The sequence below is a fragment of the Equus caballus genome, chromosome 18, assembly GCF_041296265.1.
Source record: "Equus caballus isolate H_3958 breed thoroughbred chromosome 18, TB-T2T, whole genome shotgun sequence".
NCBI classification, from domain to species: Eukaryota; Metazoa; Chordata; class Mammalia; order Perissodactyla; family Equidae; genus Equus; species Equus caballus.
Window position 1 is genome coordinate 58473313 of NC_091701.1, and position 26632 is coordinate 58499944.

The 26632-nt window shown below is 36.9% G+C and overlaps 1 protein-coding gene across 17 annotated transcripts in view; it reads right to left on the bottom strand.

Moving 5' to 3' along the window:
• ZNF385B (zinc finger protein 385B) overlaps positions 1-26632 on the bottom strand; it is a 383440-nt gene that overhangs the window by 259489 nt on the left and 97319 nt on the right. The window contains exon 1 of one of the 17 annotated variants that reach the window (XM_070241361.1): positions 16501-17123. The exons of 13 other annotated variants lie outside the window; for them this stretch is intronic. In XM_070241361.1, coding sequence (XP_070097462.1) covers positions 16501-16525 — 25 coding nt within the window. In that variant the 5' untranslated portion in view covers positions 16526-17123. Of the gene's footprint in view, positions 1-1042; positions 1127-8729; positions 8849-16500; positions 17124-26632 lie in introns of those variants that run through there. 3 more of the 17 variants (XM_070241360.1, XM_070241369.1, XM_070241372.1) reach the window with 3 other exon arrangements.

Sequence of the window (26632 nt, forward strand, 5' to 3'; positions counted from 1 at the left end):
TCATGTAACACGCATAGCATCTCTGTAAGTTTTGTAGAGCAGATATCATTTTCCCTATTTTAAGGATGAGGAAATTAAACCACAGAGAGGTTGAATAAGTAGCCCAACTGGACATTGACTGGACAGTGAGTCAGTTAATGCAAAATGGAGACCAGAATCCACACTACTTCAACCCAAGTTGTGTGTGAAGTAACCCAAGTACACCACAAAGGGTGATATAAACAAGCATGCCATTCCATCTTGAAATACTAGTCCTTTGGTGCAAGTAGAGTTTGATGTGCGTGCTTCACGGAACACCTGAATGATAGTGGTCAGTTCAGATGAGATGAACAAATACTTGACATCCAAAATAGATCACAGCTGCCTTGAAAGATGGTTCAAGTGCAGCAGAAGAAAGATAATTTATCAGATAATCCTTTAATTTCTATGACTATTATTTTCATAAATTCAAAATATATTAAAATAGACTCTAACTTGAATTATTCTACTTAAAATATCCATCAGTTTTACCTTTCCAAAAAGTCATACTCCAAACAATGTAAAATACAACTGATCTATTTTCTGGTCCACAGAACTTTCGAGGGGAGTTGTGTTAGCTAATGAACATGAGGATCCTACGTCATGAACTATCGTATAATGAAACACATGAGAAAAGTCCTATATAATTGGGAAAATAATATCTGAAAAGTATATGATTGCTACAGTTATAAATGACTACTTCTGGCTTTTTAAGGATACACCATGAGAAACAGCAATAATGCTCAAAATATTTATAATCTATTTAAGTAGACTATACTTAGTCTTTCTGCTTAGATACAGTTTCTGTTTTTATAAGCTTAGAATTATATACAAAACAAGGATAAACTGAGAATTACATGATTAAAAATGTAACCAATGAACATGTCCAAATAAAACCTGTTTTGAATAACCACCATGGAAAACATATCACACCTAAATTCTATGTATTTAAGCCATATGGAGCACATCAAAGCTACCATAAAGTGACTGAAAAGATTTATTTTGAACATTGAGGAAATCTTACTTGTGAGCAGATGCCTAGACTAGCTTGGAGGCAGCAGGTTTTCATTAGGTGAGTAATCACATCACTGGAGCATTTTTGTGAAGTCTATAAAAAGAATATTTAGTAGTAAAATGCATGCATATTGATGATAACAAACAATATGGGCACTTCAAGCAACTCTGAAGAGAATCACAGTCACAATAAACGCCCTGAATCTTAAGACAAATGCTGCTCATCCCCATTCACAGAAAGCAACTGCCCTTTCGTCGGGTTTGACTCTTTCAGACAAAAATCAATGAGAAATTGGCCTGAATAAAACGCCCATGATTAAACTCTTGCAGCATAGTTATCTCAATAATACTCTCTCATTGAATCCTTCACGTTCTTAGGGCAGCTAGTTCTGGAAACACTCAAAACACATTACAAATTTTCTTCTCTTTTTTAAAACTATGAATGCAGTCAATCTTCAAAACTCTATGAGAACAGGTGAAAAAGCAGCTATGAAATGAAGTCACATGAAAAATAACCCTGGAATTGTCCAGTTTAGGTGGTTCTTAAAGAGTACTAAAAGCTAGTCTGAATCTCTCATTTTGAAGATAAGGACTTTGAAGCCCAGAGGGTTCTGTGACTTATTCAAGGTCTCAGAGACAATTAGTGGCAGCCTCAAGATGAGACTCCAGAAAATGCAACTCTCATCTGGTGTGTTTTCCCACATAGCACAACCTCTTTTATAAAGAAGGGAGCAGTCAGTGTGAAATATCCACATTTGTGAAGTTTTGGTCTTAAAAATTTATCTTTCTTATAGTTATTTTGGGGGGGGGAGCAAAACAAAATAGCATTATCATATGTGTAAATATTTAAAAAAATAACTTTTGTTTTAAGTTTACTATTATCTGTCTCAATATGTTGCACTTTCTTCCCAGAGAACTGATGTCATCAGAAATCCTTAATATTGGTTAGCAGACTACAGTCTTAATTGTGAAAGATAATATCTGACTCTCAGTTGGGAAGACTTTGGGACAGAACAAAAATCAACCCTAGTTTAATGTATGAGTGTTAGAAATCCATGTGAAAATACTCTGCAAAAACAGCCCTGTCATTTTATGTATATATAATTTTAAAGCCCATTTATGAGTTCTTGATAAAAGATCAAGTCAGGAAACGGTTAAAAATTATTACAACAGGGGTAGCACAAATAGTTTTTAAATTTTTCTTAAATCCAATCCCTAAAGTAATACCTTCTAAAAAGATGCAAATACTTTACACTTTAGAGTATTAGATAGAGAATGGACTAAGTTCGAACAACATAGTAGAGTTGAAATAGGACTTCAAAGAAAATTTAGTTCACATAAAATATTTATACTTGAGTTAAAGAAAACTAATGAAAATATCATTCTGTACTCAAAACAAAAAGGGAAATTAACTTTCTTTTTAGTTTGTTTCCTAAAAATCCCAAAAGGAAACATTTAATTTTCTAGGACAAGCTGAAAGACATAGGTAAAAAGGTAACACAGCTAGAGCTGAATTAATCAAGCAAATATCATTGACAATCAACAGAACGTTCCTGGTGATTAAACACATTTTGAGACAGCTGGAGGTGGACCCGATCTAGTCGGAAAGTCCATGGGAACAGACTCTTATGAATGCAAAGTGGTTTTAGAAAACTGAATTTTGTAAACAGTTGTAAACCCCAGCAGTTTCAAGACTACAGGGACAAAATCTGAGTAAAAACCAAAAGAGTAACCCTTACATTTTCAAGTTTAGAGATATCTTATTAACTAGTACAGCTTCTTACCCAATTTCATTCTTATTTTTTAGGTTGCGTTATGCTTATATGAAATACTTGTCTTCTCCAGTTTCCTGAATATTCCAAGGGTCACGTAACTATTAGCAATCAGGAAATAGGGCATTGAACACCACAGTGTTCCAAGGCTAAGATTGCTTTAACTATTAATTCTAAATTGTTAAATCTAACTATATCTGGATTCTTGTTCAATCTATTTACACGTGCATTGGGAAAATTCCAAGACTGACCACACCCCTAGTTAGAGCGAACACATATTCCATTAGAGCAACCTGAGTTCATGCCTGGGTCCTGGCTTTGGCATTAATAATTCTTTAAAGGGTCCTATTTTAATGATAAATCATATGAGCACCACCTATAAAGAACTTTAAATAGCCTCTTCCCTTACTCTCCTAGGCCCCAAGACGTCCTTCCATGTAACTTAGTGCTGGACAAGGAGTAAAGTGTTGACCTCACCATAACAGAAACATTTCAATATACACCTTGACTTTTTAGTTCCTACCTCCTGTCCCTTTTCTTTAATACTTTCTATTACTAATACAAATTTTGCTTCTTCAATGGAAATTTGTGGGTTATTCTTCTCATTTCCCCCGAGGGCTTAGCTGGCCTGGAAGCATAGACCTGATTTAAAATATTAGATCTATAGGAAAATGCTTCAAAACCACTAAGTAACTTATGAATCAATTATTGCAACACAGTTCATTTGTAAATTAGGTACAGCTTCTGTATTGATAAAAGAATTTAGAACAAAATTTATACTTAATAAATACTATTGAATAAACACCTAAATGAATGGTTAGGAAAAAAATTTATAGACCGGATTAAGTGTGAAGTAATAGAAAAATTCTTATGCTACAAAGAGAAAGAGACAGGGTGGCAATAAGATAAAGAAGAAGCATAAAATCAAAAGTATAATTAAGTTTGAAAGAATCCCTGCCATGCACTGGTTTTCCACAATGACCAGCATGTCCCAAGGCACCAAAAATTATAAACTCAGTCTACTGGGACATTTTTAAATTTTTACTGTAAAAATGTAACAGACTTTGTGAAGGAAATCACTACTTAAAATGGAATAAGTTTTTAGAAATATGCACTTAGCAAAATGAAATGCATCTATTTCTTCAAGCAAAATATGCATACTTTGGCTTTCAACCTGTAATGTTCAGATCTGGATAGTATTGTTCCCATTTTGCACAAAAAAGTTAGCCAAGACTGCGAACTTGGAAAGGTGGACCTCTGCTTTTATTTTTTCACACTTAGCATGTTTTTAAGCATCGGACCAGGCTCTGTAGCACACATAAATTTATTTGATCATTGCTCCTACTCGATGAGGTATATTTTACAGATGAGAACACTTGAGTTTAGAGAGATTAGAGAACTTTCCCATGATTAATAAAAGTCAGGTCAGAGTGGAACCTGTGTCTGCCTGATGCCAGATTACAAACTCTTTGCCGCTGTACTCTATTATCTCACTCTTAATAGTTCCTTCACGTCAATTCAGCTGTGGAGCTTCTTTCAAAGACTCTCCGTTACCTGCACAGTAGAGCACAAACCCCTTTAAGCAGCGATTCTCAAAGGTGGCTTTAGAACATACTGAAAAGCTTTTAAAAATACCCATGGCCAGTGATTCTGATTTAACTGATCAGGGCGAAGCCTGGGCATCCGCACTATTTAAAAGTTCCCCAGCTGATTCTAACGATCAGCCAGGGGTGAGAGGGCCCCTGGAGACTTGCATGCCGGGCCCTCGGCAACCAGCTTGTCAGCTTCACCAAAACCCTGTTTCCTGACAGTTCTTCACAGCCACCCTCCCCGCCAGATACACCACAAACAGAGCACCACTTGGCACTAATCTTTACACAAAGAAGGAACGCCTATCAAAGGAAAGAAACTTGCTTATTTGGATTAGGATCTCTCTCTTTCTTGTACAAATGTTCAGCATTTGTAGTTTGGGTATTATAATCCCTGATTCTTGGCCACTTCTTTGAAATATTGAAACTGTCTCACAGGGAAAGTTTGTGAAACATCTTTCCCTGCTCTATTTCTGTGGTCATTTTTATGAGTCACAGAAAGACAGAAAATTCATAAGATGTTAGCATTAGGTCAACAGTGACTATGTCCAGTTAGCTCAGCCAATTAGAGGACTGTGTTAATGAGACTAATTTCATGGCTTTCCCGTCATCTAGTTGGCTCTATCTGGACTCACAAACACAAACTCTGCCCTTAGTCCTGGGTAGGCAATGCGTAAATGCCAGCAATTATGTAGCTGATCACAATAGGTAAGGATATACATACATACATATATATGGCTCAGTGAAAATCCAATAGTATCATCTTCAAATGCAAAGAAGAACATATTTTAAGAGCAGCAGTACAGCGAATTTAGACCAATTAGAAGACAGTTAGAAGGAAAATGTCTAATCAACAGTCAGTTGATCATAATATCATTAATCAAGTCCTTCATGCCACAGTTCTGCAAGTTGATACAAGATAAAATCACTCCCACTTAAGCCCATCTGGGATACTGAGCTTATTAAACAGAAATAATGAGTTAAATTAATATTCACACTCAGCATTAAAACCCTAGAAGCAAGGGAATTCATGCTAAAACGTCCATCATCTCACCATGACTTTGTATTACAACCCTAAAGGTAAGATCACCCAGTGTTGTGAGTTTCTCAAACAGAGAACTAAATGTATGAGACTGAAAAACAAACCCACTGCACAACGGGGTGAGCTCAGCACAGCACTGAATGCTATCATGTTTATGGATTTAAGGCGTGCCTTACTATTATTTTAATGTAGTTTTTGGTCTTTCTTTCCTTTTAATATGGTAGTGTGACTTGCATTGAGGTACTCTGGGAGTTTTCATTTCACAAAGCTGAAGTCCCCTCAAGCCCTGGTGTTTTATGTGGACACTCCAGAGTAAGACAAGTGGAAGTCTTTTATGGGAGGAACTCTCAAGTGACTGCGTATAAGCATGAATACTTGAGGACTATATTTCCAGAAAGTTCTGGAAGGAAAAACACCCACCATCAGGCAGGCCAAGGCTGGACACCAGGAGTGGTCATAGAAGGTCAATGTAACACCTGCTCAGGACTTGACCAAACACCAGCTTTTCACCTTGAACTTGTAGGGAATAGACACTTGGGAGGACAAAGGGCAACAGGCTGGATCATCATCCAATTACCTGACACAACGGCTTCTGCTTTACCTCTTTTCCCATCCATTAACCATGGCTAGACACCACGAAGTCATCATCTGGGAATCCTGTGAGCTTTACTGTGATAACTTTTGATCACATCACATTCCTTCCATTTTCCCTCCACTTCTTTCATCTTTCATTTTATTTTTTATATGAATATATCTGTTTTCTCAAAAGTAAACCATGTGTATGTTAAAAAATTCAAAAGTACAGTCTAGTAGTTAAAAGTCTACTTCAAACAGTACAAAGAGTACGTAGCTAACAGTAATTCCACTTTGGACTCAGTCCCCAGGCCCCCTATCAAGTTCATTCATCCTTTCTTGCTCTCTTTCTTTCTCTTCCACCTCTCCTCCTCGCCTTCTCTCTCTCTGTGTACATATTTACACACATATACAAATACACAAATATACATCTTATATACAAACAGTATATACTTTGTCCTGCATATTACTTGTTTTGCTAATATCTTATAAATTATTCCATATCAATTCTTATAGAAGTACCTTATCATTTTAAATTACTGCATAATATCTGCTATGATTTGAATCTTTGCGTGCCCCCCAAATTCACATGTTGAACTCCCAATGCCCAATGTGATTGTCTTAGAAGATGGGGCCTTTGGGAGTGCTTAGGTCTTGAGGGTAGAGTCCTCCTGAATGGGATTCACGTTCTTACAGAAGAGAACTCATAGAGATCCCTTGCCCCTTCCTCCATGTGAGGATACAACAAAAACTCTGTGACTTGGAAAAGGACACTTACCTGACATTGCTAGCATTCTGATCTCAGAGTTCCAGCCTCCAGAACTGTGAGGAATAAATTTCTCTTATTTATAAGTTACCCCGTCTGTGGTATTTAGTCATAACAACCCGAACAGGTAAGACAATATCACGCAGCATGGATGAATCATAGTTATTATCATCACCTACTGCTGGGTATTTTTTTTTCCTACTACAAATAATGTTACAATAAAATCCTGTGTGTATGTGTATATGGATACATGCAAAAAAATTATTAGTGTATGTATCTTTGTATACATATGCAAGCATACATGTTGACTAAACCTGGGGTAGTACAATTGCTGGGTCAAAAGATATGCATATTTTAAGTTTTGATAGTTATTGCCACATTGTCTTGCAAATACATGAACCAATTTACATTCCACCCAACAGTGTATGAGAGTGCCTGCATGCCCGCACATTTGCTAACTCACTGTATTATCATAAAGTTTTATCTTGCCCATCTGATAGGTAAGAAAAATAGTGTCTTCCTGCAGCTTTAATTAAATAATTAATCTTTTATGAGCAGTAATATCAAATAATTTATTGAGTTCTGCATAAGTATCACAGATCCTGTATTCAAGTGTGCTATCCTTTAGTCAATGTTTTAAGAATATCATTTATTGTGTGCCAGCTGTTATACTGAGATACATATATTTAAAAGAATTGGGACACAGTCCATATCCTCGAGGTACTCACAGTCTAGTAGGAGAGAAAGATATTTTTTAAATAATTCATATATATTGAGATAAGTACAATAATAGAATATGTATACTGTTTAGATGTAGAAATGGTTAACTCTGGGTAAAATGTTTGTTCCTTAAGTATACCTTACTTATCTAAATAATTTATTTTTTAACATTTTTTAAACACATTCAAGTGTGATATGTAAAGAAATGCAATACCTAGATGAGCAAGAAGCATGTTTGTGGTAATTACAGCTAATAATTAGAAGTCTTGATTAGGTGAAAAGCTATTTTTACTGACTCATCTATACTTAAAATCTATAGTCATTGAAATATGAGTACACAGAATAATGTATAAAATTCTCCATCTTGTTTGATACTTGTTTTGGGGACTTACAACTTTGTCTAAAAAATAAATTACAGCATATCTTTTCTCCATCTATTTTGCAGACATTTTTTAGCTCCTCTTTTGATTAACAAAATCAAAGCACAAACTTTAGTTTCTTGCCCTTCCTCCACCCCCAACTCAATGAACCATTAAACTTTTAATACACAGTGATTCTTATTAACTGTTGGATTTGTTATACCACACTAAAGACGCTTGCCCTTTAGTATGAGGAGAGTCAAGGATAGTTCATTATATTACACAGAAAGCCCTTTAAGTATTCAGAACCTACAAAATGTGATAATACTGTTAACATAATTGACTGGTAAGGCTACTACTTGAGATTTTAATGATCATTCCAACCTTCTTTAAAAACTGTCTTCCAACCAACAGGAAAGCTTTAAAACTTTATTCCTGGACTAAATGCAACTCGCTGATCACACTCCCTTTTCAACATCTTTCCTTTATTTCCGAACTTCATCACATTGTTTGTAGCCTACTGGGAAGTCCTCACTCAAATGTAAACATTCAAGCTGGGCTGCAAAGAACTAGGCAGAAGAGGCTAGTATGGAAGATGTATGGATGCTGTTGAGTCATGGTTCAAGAGATCTAGGTTCGATTTCCAGTTCTGCTCTCTTTGGACAGTTGCTTACCTTTTTGTTGATGCTGATTGATTACCAGTATAATGAGAAAATACTACTTTCTCTATCTACTTCCAAGTATTATGGGAAGGATCAAATGAAATAATAGTTGGAAATGGATGAAGACTTATAAGCAATAAGGTTCTCTGAATCCCTTTCAGATCCTCCCTTTCTTTCCCACCCAGGCCCAATTCTTTATGTGGCCTCCACCTACCCAAAGCCTCCCATGCTGTGTCACTTCATTGAGGTCTCCTGTGCTCCGCCCTCATATCTTCCTCCAATATTTATCTGTTTTATGTTTTGTCTCTCAGATTCTGTATTACTAGAAGACAGCTATAAAAGAAGAAAGAATAATTTGGAAATAATAATGGGTTACATTTATTGAGTACTCACCGCATGCCAAACCATAAAGTCATCATTGGCAACCTTACAGTTTTTACTATGATAACTTCTGATTATATCATATTCCTCCCATTTTGCCTCAACTTGCCAAGTAAAGAACTTTAAATACACTATTCTCACTTAATCTTTACAACAAATCCAGTGCAGTCTATTACTATTCTTGTTTTACAAGATGAGGAAGCTGAGACTTGGGAAATGAAGTAATTTGCCCATGGTCATGCAGCTGAGTTGTGGTGGAGATGGACTTGGAACCTCATAGAATCTCTTCCCACAATCACTGTGCTCTGCTGCTTCTTCCAGTTGCAGGACTAATGTAACAAATGAATGGCCACTGATGTATTACCTTATTAATTTAACATGTTCATCCAATCCTAGAGTCTGAAGTTGGAAGATCATCTGCTTTAACATCCACACAATGTTTATCCTCCTTTATCACATACCTTAGTCACATTCTGTCTTTTGCTTCAGGACCACCAATGGGGGACATGCATTATGTCCAAAGAAGGAATCCCTTCATATTCAGACAGCTCTATTGGGAAATTCTTTATATCAAGCAAAAATCTTTCTTCTCGAAAAGCCTATACACTGATCTTAATTTTACCTGAAAGCTTTATTGAAAAACTATATTCAAATGTTATAATAAATCCTCCAATGATCTCTTCTCTTTTACAAAGTACTCAGTGCACTTTGCCCATGGTGGTCATTCTCAAATGAAAGCACCTAAAGGTCTGCATTTCTCCCAAACTCCAGGCATGCTCTAACTAGTTGAGCAAACTTAATTGTTACAGATACTCTATTTTTTCTAATCTCATTTAATATACCATTAAGATTGTGGGGAGCAATCGTGTCATGCTTTTGACTCATATATGAGTTTATAGTTCATCAATACTCCTACATCTTTTCTCGCTTTCTCTTCCATTTACTGTAGTTGAAATTGACCATGTTGGAGTTGGTCCATCCTTTTAAAAACAGAGTTTCTAACTGGGGCTACACATTGGAACCACCTTGGGAGCTTTAAAAATATTGATTCCTGGGTTGCATTCCCAGAGATTCTGATGTATTTAATACGAAGTGTGGCCTAGGTATCAAGATTTATATTAATTGTATTTTCCTATGTATTTATTATCTCAACTTCATATCATCTACAGATTTAATGACCAGGTCATCAATGTTCTCACCAAGTCACTGCAGAGTCCTAGACCCTTACCTTAACTTAATATTGGCCAGGTACACTTGGGTATAGGCACTCCACCAGTTACAAATCTACTAAATTACATTATCTTTCAGTCAACAGTTTTCTATTTTGTTCACAAAATGATATCAACAAAGATTTTGTTAAATGTCTTACAGAGAGCTAGTCTTGGGCAGTGGTTAAAAGCATGGATTCTGGAGCCTGACTGCCTGCATTCAAATCCCAGCTGAGTTACCTGGATGATGTTAGGCAGGTAACCTAACCTCTTTGTACTTCAGTTTCTCTACTTCTAACATAGGTATAATATTGCGTACTCATTGGGTTGTTATATGGATTAAATGTAAAGGGTCTGGTATAGCAGTTAGTCTGAAAGTGTTAGCTATCACTGCTATTATTACTAAGCCTATTATACACTATTTACTGCATTCACTTGATTAAAGAAGAACGATGATAAAATTTGCAGATAGGGATCCAATGCTGGTTAAATCAGTTGTAAGTGAAGCAAGACATATGTGTTAGAAATCATTTCCAAGGCATCCCTATTTTCTCCTTACCCCATTACCGGATTTCTAACTACTGTGTACGCAGAGTGACATCCACTGCTTGCTCCCTTGATTTACATACAAGTGGTTGTGTACCTAAATTACGCAAAATCGGAAAGCTCCAGTTAAGCAAGAACTGACTAATTTATCGTGAATACAGTATTATTCAATGTGTAACAATAAAAATACATAAAATGTAGAAAAGTGCCAGGAAAAGAATCCCTGTGGATTCATTTCAGAATCTGCTTACTCCTTAACATTTCGAAATTTCTTCAAAATTTGGGATCCCCTTTCCAGTATCGCCCAATAAACCTTGAACAAAGAAATACCACCTTAACTTACTAAAAGTAACAGAAGGTTTCTATACGTAAAATCATTTCCTCTATTATCTTCTAAAAACAAACACTACCAAAGAGAGAATAAGACAGGAAAAAATAATTAGAATTAGAATTACCGTAGATCTCCAAGTGAAATTCACACACCAATTTTGAAATGTCAGCAAAAAGACGTTTGGGTAAATGCCCCAGTGGTGTGGTAGACTCCCCAGATGGAATTAGAAGACAGAGGTCTTCTCACTCTGACAGAATAGGCGTTCCCTGTGGGAGGCATCTATTTATCATTCAATTGCCATTTGCCAAGAAAATATAGCTATTGAGCAATCTTGTCTTTGGGGAAATTAAAAGAAATAGAGTCCCTCAAACTACTAGCAATGTTAACTTACCCACCAGTGCTTTTTCTAAATATTTGAGGACAATTTCAAAGAAAAAAAAATGTTTTTTGAGGATATTTAGTGATTGAAATTTAGATTATGGATTCACATTGGTATTTTGCCATAACAAATAGATCACACAGCCAAATAGGATTGATGTAAGTAGGAGGACATTGGAGCTGACATGGAGACTAGAATAGAGTGATACTTAATGTAAAGAGGAATCAGAGTCCTTTCCCAAAGAACATAGTTAGATACTAGAAAAGGCTACCAATATAATTTTAAACAGTTACAAGAAATAAAGCATAACGCAGTAATATTTATTTTACAAATAGTAAATAGCAAAAGTGGACAACAGATTGATGAGGGGAGGCAAAAAATAATATCTTTTGAGATCCAAAATAATCAGATTGAAATAGCAGTACATCATTAATAGACATGAAAAAATTGGAAGTAAATTAGAATTGTCCTAAAGAACAATAGACATTGAGAAATAAATTAGATGATTGGGAAGGTACTGTTTAATTGAAAGAATGGTTTACTAAACAGTTCTTTATTGGGTTGGTAGAGTTAATCTATTTCTAAAGCTTGGGTTGATTGCTCTCACATTCAACTGATCTATTTGGGTTAAAAACAGGTTTCCTGGTTTGACATGTCACATGACTGACAGAGAGAGAACTGAGGTGGCATTTTAGACTGGGTACAAAAAAGTTGGCTTGAATAAATTACTCCAAACATCTCCTCTACATTATTCACTATCAACTGCAAGGTTGCCTAACTCAAAATTCTGTTGCAGTAAATGTAGTTCATCACTATATATTTTTTCTCATTTTGAGAATCAAATTATACACTGATGTCTAGTCATTCCTGTTGGGAATATTTACAAAAATAGCGTGTGGAGGGACATGTTAGGAAGTAAGAGGAGAGAAGAAAGCTAATGCAGAAGGCTGTGTGAGCAAAGAGGATTTTACAATACAGCCTTAGGGGAAATGAAGAAAAATGAACTTTTATTCCTTTATTCTCATGTGGGAAGGTTGCCCAGACAAGTAAGAGTGACATTCAGAGCCAAGATAGAATGTTCTACTCTCTTCTAGTGAGAGTAAACTTGGAGTAACTCTGGGCTGGGGAGAGGTTTTTGATAGATAGCTTAAGATCTATACAATGGGTATTACATTAATATATTATAAAGTTTTGAGAATTCAACAAAACCTGCTTATAAATATTTTGATTTTGTATGAGGTGCTTAGTAGGTAAACAATAAATATTGTTTCTATTCTATTTTACTCAACTATGTTGCATTGAATAATTAAAGGATTCCATAAATTTTCTTCTAAGTCAAGTTTGCCAGTTACTCTGCCTCTCTGAGAAACCTAGGAAGTGGGAGTCAAAAATGTGAGTCTTAAGATCAAAAAGACAATGAATATTTTAATAAAGTCCACATGGAGAGGTAGAGCAGGGCATTGAGGGAAGGACCTCTCATTATGCGTGTTAACTACAACAAAACAAATTAATTTATAAGCATCTCAAACATGTTGAGGGACGACAATCCTGAAAATGATCTAGTTGGCAAGAGATAACAATTGGAAATTAATTATATAATTCTCTTTATTATTTATTTAAAATGTTACCGACAGCTATTATTTAAGGTGCTGCCTTTATTGTTTTATCTCAGTAATTACAGAAGGCTTTCATATCCTTACTCATAATTTCTGCTCCATCAATCCTATTTTTTTATGCCATTTTGTTTCTCAAATGGAAACTTTCTTATCATAGGAGTTTCCAGGCATAAACTCTAACAGTAGAAACTGATTGCTTTTACAGGAATGTGAAGCCTCCATTTTGGCTTTGGCAGACCCAATTTCCCAGGTAATTATTGGAGGCTCACCTTCTTACTTAGAAACCAGGTAGGGTTTCCATATTAAATACAGGATATCCAGTCAAATTTGCATTTCAGCTGGGACATTCTTGAATTCGAATTTTGTGCATAGGACATACTTACACTAAAAATTATTCATCACTACAGCAACATACCTCAAAACAAACTACAAACTATACAAATAGCGCACACTAATCATCGAAAGTAAACAGTGGAAAGCCCAATGAACTTGGCGAGTACTTTGATTTGGCAATCATGTTTCTCAGTTAAAGCAGGTTTACTGCATCTGCTACATTTCATAACTAATCATTTTTAAAATCTGCTGAAGGAAACTCAGGATTCCTATCTCAATATAAAAGTGAAAAGACACAGGTTAATCACTGAGATTCATCAATCTCTCATCTTCATAAAAACTTTCTAAATCCTTCTTCTTGTGAAAGAGAAATTGCTGCTAAGACTTCAGGCAGATACACTAAATTACCCCTTGCTTCCTCTTGTGAATTTTCTATGATCTACGTAATAAGACAAGTCTCACTATTCTAAGAGAATTCTGACATTCTAAAACTTCTTTAAAGGTTTCAGTTACTAAACAGTACATCCTAAGAAATTTCAAAGAGAAAATCTCAATGACCTTCTAACCTTCTAATTCTCAACCCATAAACCCAATTTGTTTCATGGGCTTTAGGAAAGTGAGAAATATGAGATACTTATTTGTAAGGCAAAATCTAAAACAAAATTCCCCAGACAATCTGATGATGACTTGTGACATGACATTCCCAAAAGAACTGAAAAAAGATTTTTTTAAATTATGCTTCATCTAAAAACAGAAAAATCTTCTAATTATAATGGCACATATTATATCCTTGCATTTCAATAAATACCATTTTACCTGGAATCCTTGATCATACGAAATCACTTAACCTAGGCAAAGATCCAGGGATTAACAAGAAAAAACAATCAGGAAATTCAAGATTTCAGAAGTGTTTTCAGTTCCATTGTCAAAGCCACATGAAAGAAAAAGTATAATAGCACCATTCCAACATGCACCCTAATCCACCTGTATATATCCATTATTACCATGCAAAGAATAAACACGTGAATAAATACTTCATCAAACGTCCTGGTAGTTAATTTTGATCACCTCTATTTCAAAATGCATTATGACCAGCAAAACTTTCAACAAGGGTTATTTTCTGATGGAAAGAGAAAGCTAAGGAAATCATTCTTACAACATTTACAACTGCATTTCATCTATTATCACTGTGTGGAAACAAATAAAAACTATTTTTAATATTTCTATAATTTTAGCATTTGAGAGCTTTTACTTTTCAAGATGAGACAGTTGTATGAAAGAAGACATTTTTCAACATTTTTAATCCATCTTCAGACTGTTTAATTTTATTCCTTAACCAGCTCTCCTCATAGCACATATATATATTATAAAGTATGGTTAGTTTATATCAACTATAAAATCTACAGAAGCCTTGTACTCTCTCCTACAGTGGGCGCTCTAGGACATATCACCAAACAAGTAGCTAAGCCTAATGATGAATTGCACAATATGATCAGCACTAATAGAGTAGTTTTCTACAAATGCATTGCAAAAAGACGAACAGATACTTTACATTTAAGAAAATAGCTCTTTGATGTCCTACATCAACATCAAGTAAGGTCTAGAGTGGTAAATGTTAGCAACTTTAAGCCTGTAGGTCCTAGACTAAACAATATAAAGGAACTTTGGACAAATGATAATGCATTCAGAAAGTAGACTAGGTAAAAGGCAAGAATCTCTTCTTGAGGGTCTAATTAGGTTCCCCCACCTCCACTTTTAAAAAATTTATCTCATGGAGACACCTTAGCACAAGCTATCAGCTTTGACAGAACACCGAAATTCTGGCAGTGAACCATAAATTGACCATTACCATAAAAAGAGCTGCTAAATGAGAAACCATGTGCTCAGTATAAAACTAATTTCATGCTTTCAAAAGCACACAGTGGCTTCTAGCAAGATAGTGGCCCTGGGACTTGCTGAGACAGATTGGCTAACACAAATGGCTTACTCCTGATGCGTCTGCTTAGCCAAGCTTTACATGTACCGGCAGTAAACGGGGTTCTCGAATCTTCTGTCAAGAAAATACACACCTATCTATAACTTTAGAGCTGAAAGCTATAAAACTGCTGCCTCAAATAAATTTAGCAGGAAAAACACATACATACACACACACATGCACATATATATATATATATACACCCCATGTGCCATGTGAGCTTCCAATCAAATAAAAATAGATTTCTCTGCAGACCTAACATACTAAACATGCACTTAATACGCACACCGCTATTTGAATACATCATAACTCTCACAGTCCTTTCTTCTTTAGAAACAGCTTCTCATCGTGCAGGAATTAGAGTTTAGAAGAGCATAAGCAAGCCTGAGCAATAGGACTCCATCTACTCGGAGGCTAACTTTGAGCTTGCCCTTATCTAGTTGGCTTTCAAATACTCTACACTTATAATGCCACATCAGATCTTTCTGGGCATGATGATCTAGTAATTTAACATCCCAGGTGAGTGTCAGTACTTTATTTACATTTAAATGATGAAGTCTGCTACATTTAAAACGTCACGTCTAATTAAAACGCTTTATGAAGAAATGTTGCTAATTTTCTCCTTCTCTCATGCAGTCTACCATCTCTAGAAAGCAATTATTATAGGTTGTCCAGTGCACGACAGGTCATAACTTTTAATTGTTAACAATTAAATCAAGCTTAACAAGGTGTCAACTCCAGTATGTAATCCATTTCCTTACTTTCTTAGTTATCTCATAAACACCACTTATTTCCTTCTATATATTTTTCATGTCAAAGATTCTACAAAGTACATTTAGTTCATAGCCTTTTTTATATACTTGAAGCACATAATAACACTGCTAATTTCCTACTTTCAGTAATGATAGCAAATCACATAATATCACTGACTTGTTCTGAATGTTTAAAATGCAAAGGAAGTCACCTACTGGTAAGATGTCCTCGGCAAACAGCTAGCACAGAAAGAAAAGAATGCTATCAAACCCACTGAAGGAGTTCACTTCCCAATAAAATTAAAGAATCATATATCTTGCTCTTCAGTGTTGTCCCTTTGGATCTGTCAGCGCAACGTGATACACACAATTGATAACTCTACAGGGTTCAACACAGCATACAAAAGAATGTGTTACTGCCAGCCCAGATCCCAACATCCAAGTTTCAGAATAAAAATGCTCACCTCTGCTAGGAAGTCCACTCCACATCCTGGCAGGGCTTTCACCAGCTTCAAGAGCAACCAAGTTGGATAAACAAAACTTCCAGGATGTGACCAGTGTAAAGCACGGTGCTACCGAGACTTGGCTTCGGCTCTGATTATGTGTGTGACAGTGCACGCTATATCAGTGCAGCTCCGAACCTTCCCAGATGCTGGCTTATTGCACTGCTCATTGAAAATCCTTTACACGCTGGCAACATTTTAGGGAAGGACAAGCATACTCTGAGTCATTTGTAAAGAAAGCAGAGCAATTTCAATTCTATATCTCCATGTGTGCTGAAACCAGAAGCACTGTCAACCTACAAGTCTGAGGTGGATTTATGCCGAGAAACAGGCAACCTAAGCCTTCATTATCAATGCATGAAATCAGCCACTGTGATCAAATTCAAGCAAACCACAAAAAGGATATGATTATGAAAGGCTCCACAGATTTAGCACCAAACCTTATGGAATGAAGAATCATCTATTGAAATTGTGTAAATGTTAAAAATAGCTCTGGCTTTTCAACAATGAGCAGGATACAGAGAAGAAATCAGCAGTCTATATTATAAGGACTTATGATAAAAGCTGCAAAAATCAAAATAGCTGTAGGTTCCTGGGACCTCTCCATAGACAAATGAAATCACTAGAGGCTGTTATAATTATAAACCCAAAATTTCCATATATTTGACACAGATGTCCATTAAAGAGCAAGTTAAATATCCTTTAACCCCTAAGTGCCTGTTTTTAAATTAAAATAATAATGACAGTAAAAATGTGCAGGGCTATGCTAGCACCAGGGCAAAATATTACCAATTTTACTCTAAGACAAATTCTTAAACAATAAAGATTTAAATGTATTCTGTGTCACAAGAAAATAAACATACAAGGTAGAGAATATATTTAACATCATAGTCTTTGACTGTTTATTATTTTTAAAAAGTCTATAGCTCATTAGATCCATATATCCCCATCCCAGCCACCCCCAGATTTCTACCTTTACCTTTCACCAATTTTCCTCTTTTGTTACTGAAATATAAGAGGCAAGAGCCAGTTGACATAGTCTTAAAAAGGCACAAGGTAGCTATAGCCCAGAAAGTTGCAGCAATGATTTGAGATCACAAGATGTAGAGCTTTGATGTGTGGATGCAAAGTGCAAAGCAAAAAGGACATAAAACATTTATCAAAAAATCACAAAAATAAGTGGAAGAAATTCCTAGTAGGCAGCATTAATAAAGCACACATTTAAGGTACTATGCAGATTTTTTTAGTGGGTTTTAGGTTCTCAGTGAAACTCTAAAGGCAGAGCAAATTGCCTTTATTGAAAGGCAATTCCTAATTTGAGGATCTTCTGTAAATGACCGTGTTCAGTTCTAGTAACACTGCTATCTCTTAGGTGCCACATTTAGTAGAGTCTACAGTCTAAAACATCTGTATAAAAGAAAGCAATATGCAACAACATACGTTCACATAACACAGCATTCTAGAGCAATGTTAAACATGGCACTCCCATGGGTATCCTCATCATGTCCCTATGTGTAGAGTTGACACCTTACAGTCTGCTAATTAGACACCTTTCCTTGGAGACAGTTATAGAAATGCATGAGTGGATATACACACAGGCAAGTGTGTGTGTGTGTGTGTGTGTGTGTATGTATACCGACATCACGGAAGAATGCACTTATCCTTTGTAGTTACCTTCGCTGCCTGAACTCCATTCGTTTTGTGCCTCATGAAGCCCCTAGGACGACATTTGAATGTATTACGAACATTGGCTTTGGCCATTACTGACTGATTCAGCAATTGCTCAGTGTTCTCTCTCTCTGTACTTTTCTTGTCTTAGAAAATCGTCCATGAGAGATTACGTACCTAAAACTCTTCCCATATAGGCAGCTCCCTACTAATAAGATAAAAGTTTAAAAAGAAACCGTAATATTTGATTATAGGTCCTCAATCACTTATCTAAAACCTGTGGTGCCAGATGCACTTCAGAATTCAAATGTTTTCTGATTTTAGAAGGAGAACTCTGCATACACCATGAGTTATATAATGCCTCCAGTGGCGTCTGGGGCAACACTCTATAACTAGACACACTAACACTTCTTCAGTAAAACATGTGCATATTCATACTTGATGGGATAAATGAAGACTATTATTAACCTCACATCAGTTCAGGTCAGATTTTGCCATCAATATGCATTACAAAACCTTCTTATTTTCATGGATTTCAGGAATTGTAGGTAAGAGATTGTGGACCTGTAGAAAGGTTTACCTAAATGTTACAAGGCTATGGATTGGAAAATGGTACCTAAGGAAGTGTTCTCTTGCTTGGGTAAGAGATTTGGAGATTAACATTGCTTTATAGGATGGGCAAAAAGTACGAAAGAAGGTGCTATGAAGACTGAGACACACAGTAGAGCAGAGATGTGGCGATAATGCAAGATGGCAAAACTAGGGCATGGGAATGGAAGGCAAGAAGAAGCCATTCAGAATTATTGCGTCAGGAAAATAAAACATAATGATAATAATATCGACCACTCATTGATCACCTACTTTATACCCAGTAATGTAAAAGGCACTTGACATAAATATTTCTTTTAGCAACCACTTGATAATTTTCAAAAGGAAATTTTAAAAGGAAAAATGTATTTTCAGAATGAGGCATAAAGCATTGGGTTATCTCACCCTCTTCTCATTATACCCCAAAACAAAACATCAATGATGTTAAACATCACATGTGAGAATGGCAGAAACAAAAAAATAAACTACCTTATAAAGTAAAGGGCTGTATTTTATTTTTATATGCTGTATACTATTTGATGTAGGAATTCTTCAAAATCACTTGTAGAAAAAAAATGTAGTTATGTTCTTTACCATTGATATTCAAACTGTTTAACTTTAAAACCAATTTTTTAAAAGATTATTCCCAAGAAACATGAATATTACGTTGTGTTTACTTGGAGTTTTCCTATGAATGCATTTCCCAAGTAAATGCTTTTTGAAGTAAGTACATTAAAGAACGTTAACATAGAAAAGTGTTGATATGAGACTTAAGACTTTGGGCCTATAAACATTCACCATCTTCTAAGAGACGTTGGTCAAAGGCTACAAAGTTGCAGTTACGCAGGATGAATAAGTCTAGCAATCTAAGGTACAGCATGATGTCTAGAGTAAACAATACTGCATTGAATGCTGGAAATTTGCGAATAAAGTAGATTTCAGGTACTCTTACCACACATACAGACAAAAATGGTGATTATATGATGAGATGGGTGTGTTAATTAGCTTGACTGTAATCATTCACTCTGTATATCAAAGCATCACCTTAAATATACAAATTTTTTCTTTAAAAAATTAAAAACTATAAGCACTCTCCTCCAAAATAAAAGTGTTTCTTGAGTGCTTTTTGGGGCCCAGACTTGCAATGGGGAGGCCTCCCAGAGGCGTTTATGAGAACACTGGTCTTCCTATTCTCTGTACAAAGTATAGTGGAACGTGTGGCTTTAATCTTAGTATCTAGAATATGATCATGAAGTCATTTTCCACGTGAAGAAGGAAACTACATTAATTCACTTTGACAGTACAACACAATTTGGTGAATACTTTCTTTAACAACTGAAAACCACCAGTACCCTGGTGGTTTGACAGAATTATGGCAGCTTCTAAAAGTAACTGACTATCCCATAGAGTGGATAACTCCCCAGGATCAAAATCCACATCTCCTCATAGCTTTTACATCATGTCTACATAAGAACAGATTAACTTCCAGCATCTACAGGCCAGGATCTCTGGGTTACAATGCAGGCTTACCAGAGGACAGCCTCTTGAAATGAAGTAGGTCAACAAGAGGTGAATGCCATCACACACAGCCCATAAACATACTACAATAACCAGCCCACCATGATTCACAGCTACCGGAAGAACCAGCTCCAGAAAAACCATAAGTGCCAAGGATGAACACCAATCCCCTGGTCAGTTGTAACATTCCACACAGCAATGCCTAACTTGGAACAATGTTTAGCAGTCTCCTTGGCTGTGATGCTGTCAAGGTATGAGAGTAGAATTTCTGTGAGAAGAAAGTTGGTCAGTCAGGAAGACAACACATTCATCTCATAGGGAGAAACTAAATTCACTAATTTTAAATTCCTATTGAGCCAGCTACCAAAAGCCTTTTTCCCTAGATGAGTTTAAAATAGGTAACACTTCTAAAAAAAACACCAAGATTTTAAGTGTGCCTTTGATGATTCAAATCACTCAGCCACCCAAACACTTACTATAATTGCCTAAGATTCAGTTTCCACACTGAAAGGTGTCAGTACTTGGTTTTTAAACACCAAGACTTGAGGGGCTGGCCTGGTGGTGCAGCCGTTAAGTTCGCACATTCCTCTTCGGCAGCCCAGGGTCCACCGGTTCGGATACTGGGTGCAGACCTATGCACCACTTGGCAAGCCATGGTGTGGCAGGCATCCCACATATAAAGTAGAGATGGGCACGGATGTTAGCTGAGGGCTAGTCTTCCTCAGGAAAAAAGAGGAGGATTAGTGGCAGATGCTAGCTCAGGGCTAATCTTCCTCAAGAAAAACACCAAGACTTGATATGAAGGAAGATTTATCTGTTAATACATAGGATTTATGTAAAAGTTCATAGTCCAAAGCATTCTTAAATCCAAAGTCTATTTGTCCTTCACCAGAAAAGGGCCAAACACTCCTTTTAATTCTTTTGTGGGTTTTTTTGTTCTTTTAAAGATTTTTTATTTTATCCTTTTTCTCCCCAAAGCCCCCGGTACACAGTTGTATATTCTTCATTGTGGGTCCTTCTAGTTGTGGCATGTGGGATGCTGCCTCAGCGTGGTTTGATGAGCAGTGCCATGTCCACGCCCAGGATTCGAACCAACGAAACACTGGGCCGCCTGCAGCGGAGCACATGAACTTAACCACTAGGCCACGGGGCCAGCCCCTAATTCTTTTGTTTTTTGAAATTTCCATTCAAACTCCTTTATATATCGATTCCTTTGAGATCTGTGTTTATATAATTGACATTCTTGTTTAACATTTTTAAACCACATGCACAGAATACGTAGTTGTTCTAGAATGACTTTTTCAGTTGTACCTTTGGTGTAGTTCTAGATTTCTGACAGCATCCAAAATGGCTGGGGCTCTATCTCCAAGCATTTTGGGGAGTTGGAGTTAGAACTTCAGCCTCTGTCCTATTTCCAAATTGTTCTACCCTCATTCATAAGAAACCTCAACCTCAATAAGCCCTACAATATAAACCTCAATTAAATTAGCCTAGGGAATATGGATGTGCGGCACTAACTCTATTCTTATTTTGAAACATAAAAATAGAATTTTGAAAACTACTTGGAAACTTACAGAGTTGGAAATGTATATCAATATCCTTCTACTGTATCATCACTGGGTCTGAATTATTCCAAGTAAAAGACAATTCCTGGACTCTCTCATAGGGATCTGAGATTTATACCAAGGAAATCACATGCCCTCTTTTCAAGGACCAATCTGGCATATTCTGACCAAGACATTTTCCCCGTCTGTGTCTGTCCCTTCGTGGAAAACTATAGGAAGTCATATGGGCACTATCTAATGAATGGTCTATATAAGTATCATTCCATGAAAAGATTTTTATGGACTAATAATTAAGGAAATAAGTGAATTTTAAATAACTTAACCCACCAGCCTCTAAAATGAAATGCTTTATTTACCTAGAGCCCTTACTGGTAGAAACTCACTGGTCCTTTATCAATGAGTTGTTATGCTTTCACAGTGGTACTTGTACTTTACAAAATGTTTCCCGGTTAGATGATAAATGGCAAACTGACTCATCAAAAATGAAGAAAAAGCAAGCATTTAAAACCATATGTTTTTACTGAAAAAGTAAAAGACATTATCATATTGATGAATTCTAGCCCTTTCTCAGTATCTATCACACCAACCTGTTTGTTCATTAACTATTTATGTTCATATCTAATATCTCTTAAATGGACTACAATTTTTCACAAATGGGCGCAATATTAAAATACTTAAATAGTAATTTTTGTTCCTGAAAACTGGAGAAAAATTTTCCCCATAGTCCTTTCTCTCTCTTTCACATGCTCACACACACACGCATATATCCCAATATCTTCCCTATAGATTGTGCTTAATGCATAGAAGATGCTTAAAAAGTCTGTCGAATAAGCATGCTCCTGCCTACACACTCTTACCCACCACACATATCCTCACCCCTTTATGAGTATTTCTTTGCTTTCCATTCTCACTAATAAATTCCAGCAAAATGTGGGATTTGGAATGAGGGAAATATCTTACTTTCAATATGCTTGTGGCACCATCTCGTGGCCATGCTATAGTGTTGCAGTTTCAAGTTTAATTTCTAAAGTTCAAACATGTCTGAGAAAATGTCTTTGAGCACAAATTTTACATTTTAAATATAAATGAGATGGAATATGAGAAATCTGGCCTATGTATTTAAAAACACACACACATATTTCAATAGTCATACTACCTATCTATCATGGTGCTGACCCTAGAAGCTGTTCCTTGAATGGATAATAGGAATGAAAATAAGACTCTCCTCAGAAGTGACAGGGGAAAATAAAAAGCTGAGAATCCTGAAGGATCCAAGAGGCATCAAAGAGAAGGACAGAAAATGGCAATAGAGAAAAGAACATGCTACATGATGCTCCAACTGACAACCCATGTTACAATCTTGCTCTCCATTCACACCTCCAAACCATTACCTCTATTTCCTGCTGCAAAATCCCCTGGTTTTATCATCCTTATCCTCTCCACTCTGCCCCTAAATTGTCCTCAACTCACAATCTACTCAAACTCAGTTCAAAATTCCTAAGGCCAAATAAAAGATGCCACTTCTCGCATCAAGAGGCAGAGCCTATTTTTCCATCACTTGAATTTGGACTGGTCTTGTGACTAGTTCTGACCAACGGAACCGAGTGGTTGCAGCTTCCCCTCTTGCTGTTCTATGACCTCTGTAACCTCCTTGAAGAGGACAGTCTACTGGCAAGAGCAGTTCAGCCTACAGCCACCACCAAATGCCAGACACGTGTGTAAGGCCAACTTAGAACTTCCAACCCAGTTGATGTGCCTGTTGCCTGCAGCTGTGTGAGTCCAGGACAAAAACCACCTAGCTGAGCTCAGCCCCAATGTCTGACCCACAGAATCATGATTAAAATAAAATTTTAAAAAAATTTCTAAAGGCTTCTGCTTCCTTCCCAAATTCTCCTGTCCGTCTTTCTAATTCTCTCACTCAGTTTCAGCCACAGACATCTCAGCTTTTTGTACATGTCAAGCTCTTTCTCAGTTTCAGATATTACACCTTCTCTTTACTCCCTTCGAATCACTTTTCTCCACTTTCTTTACTTGACTAACTGCTGTTTAGTCTTAAAAGCTTAACCTCAATGAGATTAGAAATTCTTTTGGAATTAATTGAAGGTGAGAGAGAAAATGGGCATGTTAGTCAGTATGTAACTGGAAAAACCAAACACTGATAATAAGGAAATAGTCCTGAATTCTTTGCATTTTTACTTTGTGAAGAATTTGTTGTAAAAAGTTATGAGAGGTAATGAGAGATAATGTAGACCGTGAGACAGATCCTGAACTTGGAATCTCTGTGTGGCCTTCGGAAAGGCCTCTCAATCACTCTCATTCTCCTTCCTTATCTACAATGTGAGGATAATCATACTTATCTTGTTGGGATTTGAGGCCTAAAGTCATTATTTCAGTCTTTCATGATAACCTCCAATCAAGGAGGGGGTTTTTGACTCCTCAAATCAAGTACAGATGTGTCTCCCTTACGACAATTCAGCAGAAACTCCAAGCTCTTGCCCTTACCTTTCATAGTTCTAAACATTATTTGTGGCAAACCACTGCCAAGGGCAGGATCAGAGGTCACCCCCTACGAGACAGCCCTCCTCATTCTGAGGAAATATGGATCTCAAAATCTCCAGAATAAAATCAGTCCTCCCCATCATCATACTTGGGGCGACTTGATTCTCCATGATAGGCACAAACGTTCCTTGAGGATATAAGGAGAATAAGATGTAAAATTAACATTTATTACTCTATCTGGTGAGCTGCCTGCTTCTGATGGGAAGGGAAGGGTACAGAGCATCACGTATCACTGACTGATATGTGGGGAAAGCCTCTGAACAGAAAAAGCCAGTCTGACCACACAAACAGGCTACATCCAGAGAGAACTTAAGTCTCTGTTTCTGATTCAACTTCCACATCAGGTACACTGATGGAGCAGGAATCAATAAGCATAAACCAGGCAATTTCTGCCCCACCCAACTTATATCCATAGATGGAAGGCAATAACACCATGGTGAGGAATCAGGCCACAGGTTAGACTGACTTGCTCCAAATCCCAGCCTTGCCTCTTCTAGCTGTTATCTCACCTCTTTCTTCCTCATTCTCATTGTACATAATAGCAGTACCTTCCTCGTCAATCTGTTGTGAGGATTCAAATGAGATGACCCTCTTAGCACAATATTGGCACAAACTAAGGCGTCAGTCATCCACTTAACCACAGCCTTTCGGTCTGCCTTCACTGTATTTATAATACTGTAGGAGGTGCAGAGTTGCTTGTAAAGTTCCCAGGGATGCTGGGATTAGGGGTGGGGATTGGTTGACGGGTATGGGGGGCTGTCACTCTATTCCCATGACATCATCCCTCTCTGTCCACGAGTGAGTGAATGCCCTAGGGGAAGACAAGGATCCCGAGAAGGCCACGTTTCTCCTTCCTGGCCAATTCCCAATTACAAATTTATTTAAGGTAAGAAGCTCCTTTTCTGGGTATAAATCCTCCTCAATTGGTTAGCTTGGTGTTCTCAAAGACCAGGAACTTCCACATCCTCTGGGAACTTGTTAGAAATGTAAATTCTCAGCCCCTCACCCCCACCCCCACCCCAGGCCTACTGAATCAGAAAGTCGGGGGAGGGAGCCCAGCAATCTGCATTTGAACACATCCTCCAGGTGATTCTGATGCATGCTAAATGTTGAGGACCACTAGGTTCGATTATCAGTCATCACACATCAATTGCTTTAAATTTCTTGAGTACAGATCCACCTCAGAAAATGAGAATGGTGAATGGCATAGGGCTGGAGGGGAAATATTACAGCAGTGGGCAGCCAGGATAAAGAATAGATCTCAGCCTTTGATAGCAGATGGCAGGATGAGGCTCATTAGCCACCCTACATAGAGAATAACTGTGGTCAATTTTATCTGGACTTGAGAAGCTGTATGTAGGCCACGGAAAATCATCTCTGTGCAGTCATGTGATATCCTGGGAAGCAACACCTAAGCGGGGATGTCTGGACTTGACGGGGAGGCTGCTGGTTGACATAAACCAGAGTGGATAGAAAGAGAACTTGTGAGAGCTGTGAATTCCAGCAGCTGTCGCTGATATTTTTTTACATGTATGTTTGGGCAGCTGTATTTTTCTTACACTTCTGTTGCCAAAGGGCAAGGAAGACTCTTCTTTCTGTCCTAGCTCCTTTCTACTTTGCCAGAGGAATCTTCCTCCTTTTCCCCAATCATCCTTCACTCCAGTAATAATAAACTATAATTGATTCCTCCATGCATGTGCACTGCTCTCCCCTCTGCCTGAAATGTTGTTTTTCCTTGAATAACTTGAAACTCATCTTTGAATATTCATCTCAAATATCACCTCCTCTAGGAAGCCTTCCCTGACCTTTATAAAGTTAACCATCCTTTTCTCTGTGCCACATATACCTTATATGTGGATCTATCATTGTTTTTAGCATATCATATTGTCATTCATTTATGTAGATATCTCTCTTCTCTTGACACTTAAGAAAATAGAACACATTTTATTAATCTCTAAAGTAGATACTTGATAATTTTTAAGAAGCAAAACCCCCAAATTTGTGTTCTTTATCATCTCTGATAATGCTATTAGAAGATGGGCATTTTAAGTGGTCACCTTTATTTTGATTTTTTTTTTTCCTGAGGAAGATTAGCCCTGAGCTAACATCTGTGTCTATCTTCCTCTATTTTCTTTTGGAAGTAGGACATCTCCACAGCATGGCTGGTGAGTGGAATAGGTCCGCGCCCAAGATCT